The sequence below is a fragment of the Penaeus monodon genome, chromosome 29 (genome assembly GCF_015228065.2).
Source record: "Penaeus monodon isolate SGIC_2016 chromosome 29, NSTDA_Pmon_1, whole genome shotgun sequence".
In the NCBI taxonomy this organism is placed as follows: domain Eukaryota; kingdom Metazoa; phylum Arthropoda; class Malacostraca; order Decapoda; family Penaeidae; genus Penaeus; species Penaeus monodon.
This window is the reverse complement of record NC_051414.1, coordinates 37704345-37704554: the sequence shown is the minus strand read 5'-3', so window position 1 is coordinate 37704554 and position 210 is coordinate 37704345. Positions and strand designations below refer to the sequence as shown.

Below are 210 nucleotides of genomic sequence, written 5' to 3'. Positions count from 1 at the left end.
ATGGGGTAGGTGGCGGGGTGTACTGTGCTCACTCCTGCCTCTTCCTATTGGACCTTCCTGAGGGCTGAGGGTGGTGACTGCTCCTCCATCCTCCAGGGGACTGCCTAGCTCGCTCACGGGGCTCACCAGGGATCCGCCCTCCACCTGTGCCGGGGAAGGACGGGGTCAGTGCTCGGCTCCTGCGAAGGCGCTGGAGGAGGCGCTTTTAGT

General features: G+C 64.8%; 1 protein-coding gene across 1 annotated transcript in view; it reads right to left on the bottom strand.

Moving 5' to 3' along the window:
- The window catches only part of LOC119592235 (POU domain, class 4, transcription factor 1-like), a gene marked incomplete at its 3' end in the record, with an annotated part of 47222 nt that continues 47012 nt past the window's right edge, over positions 1–210 (bottom strand). Inside the window, 1 exon segment of the mRNA XM_037941067.1 lies at positions 1–144. Coding sequence (XP_037796995.1) covers positions 1–144 — 144 coding nt within the window.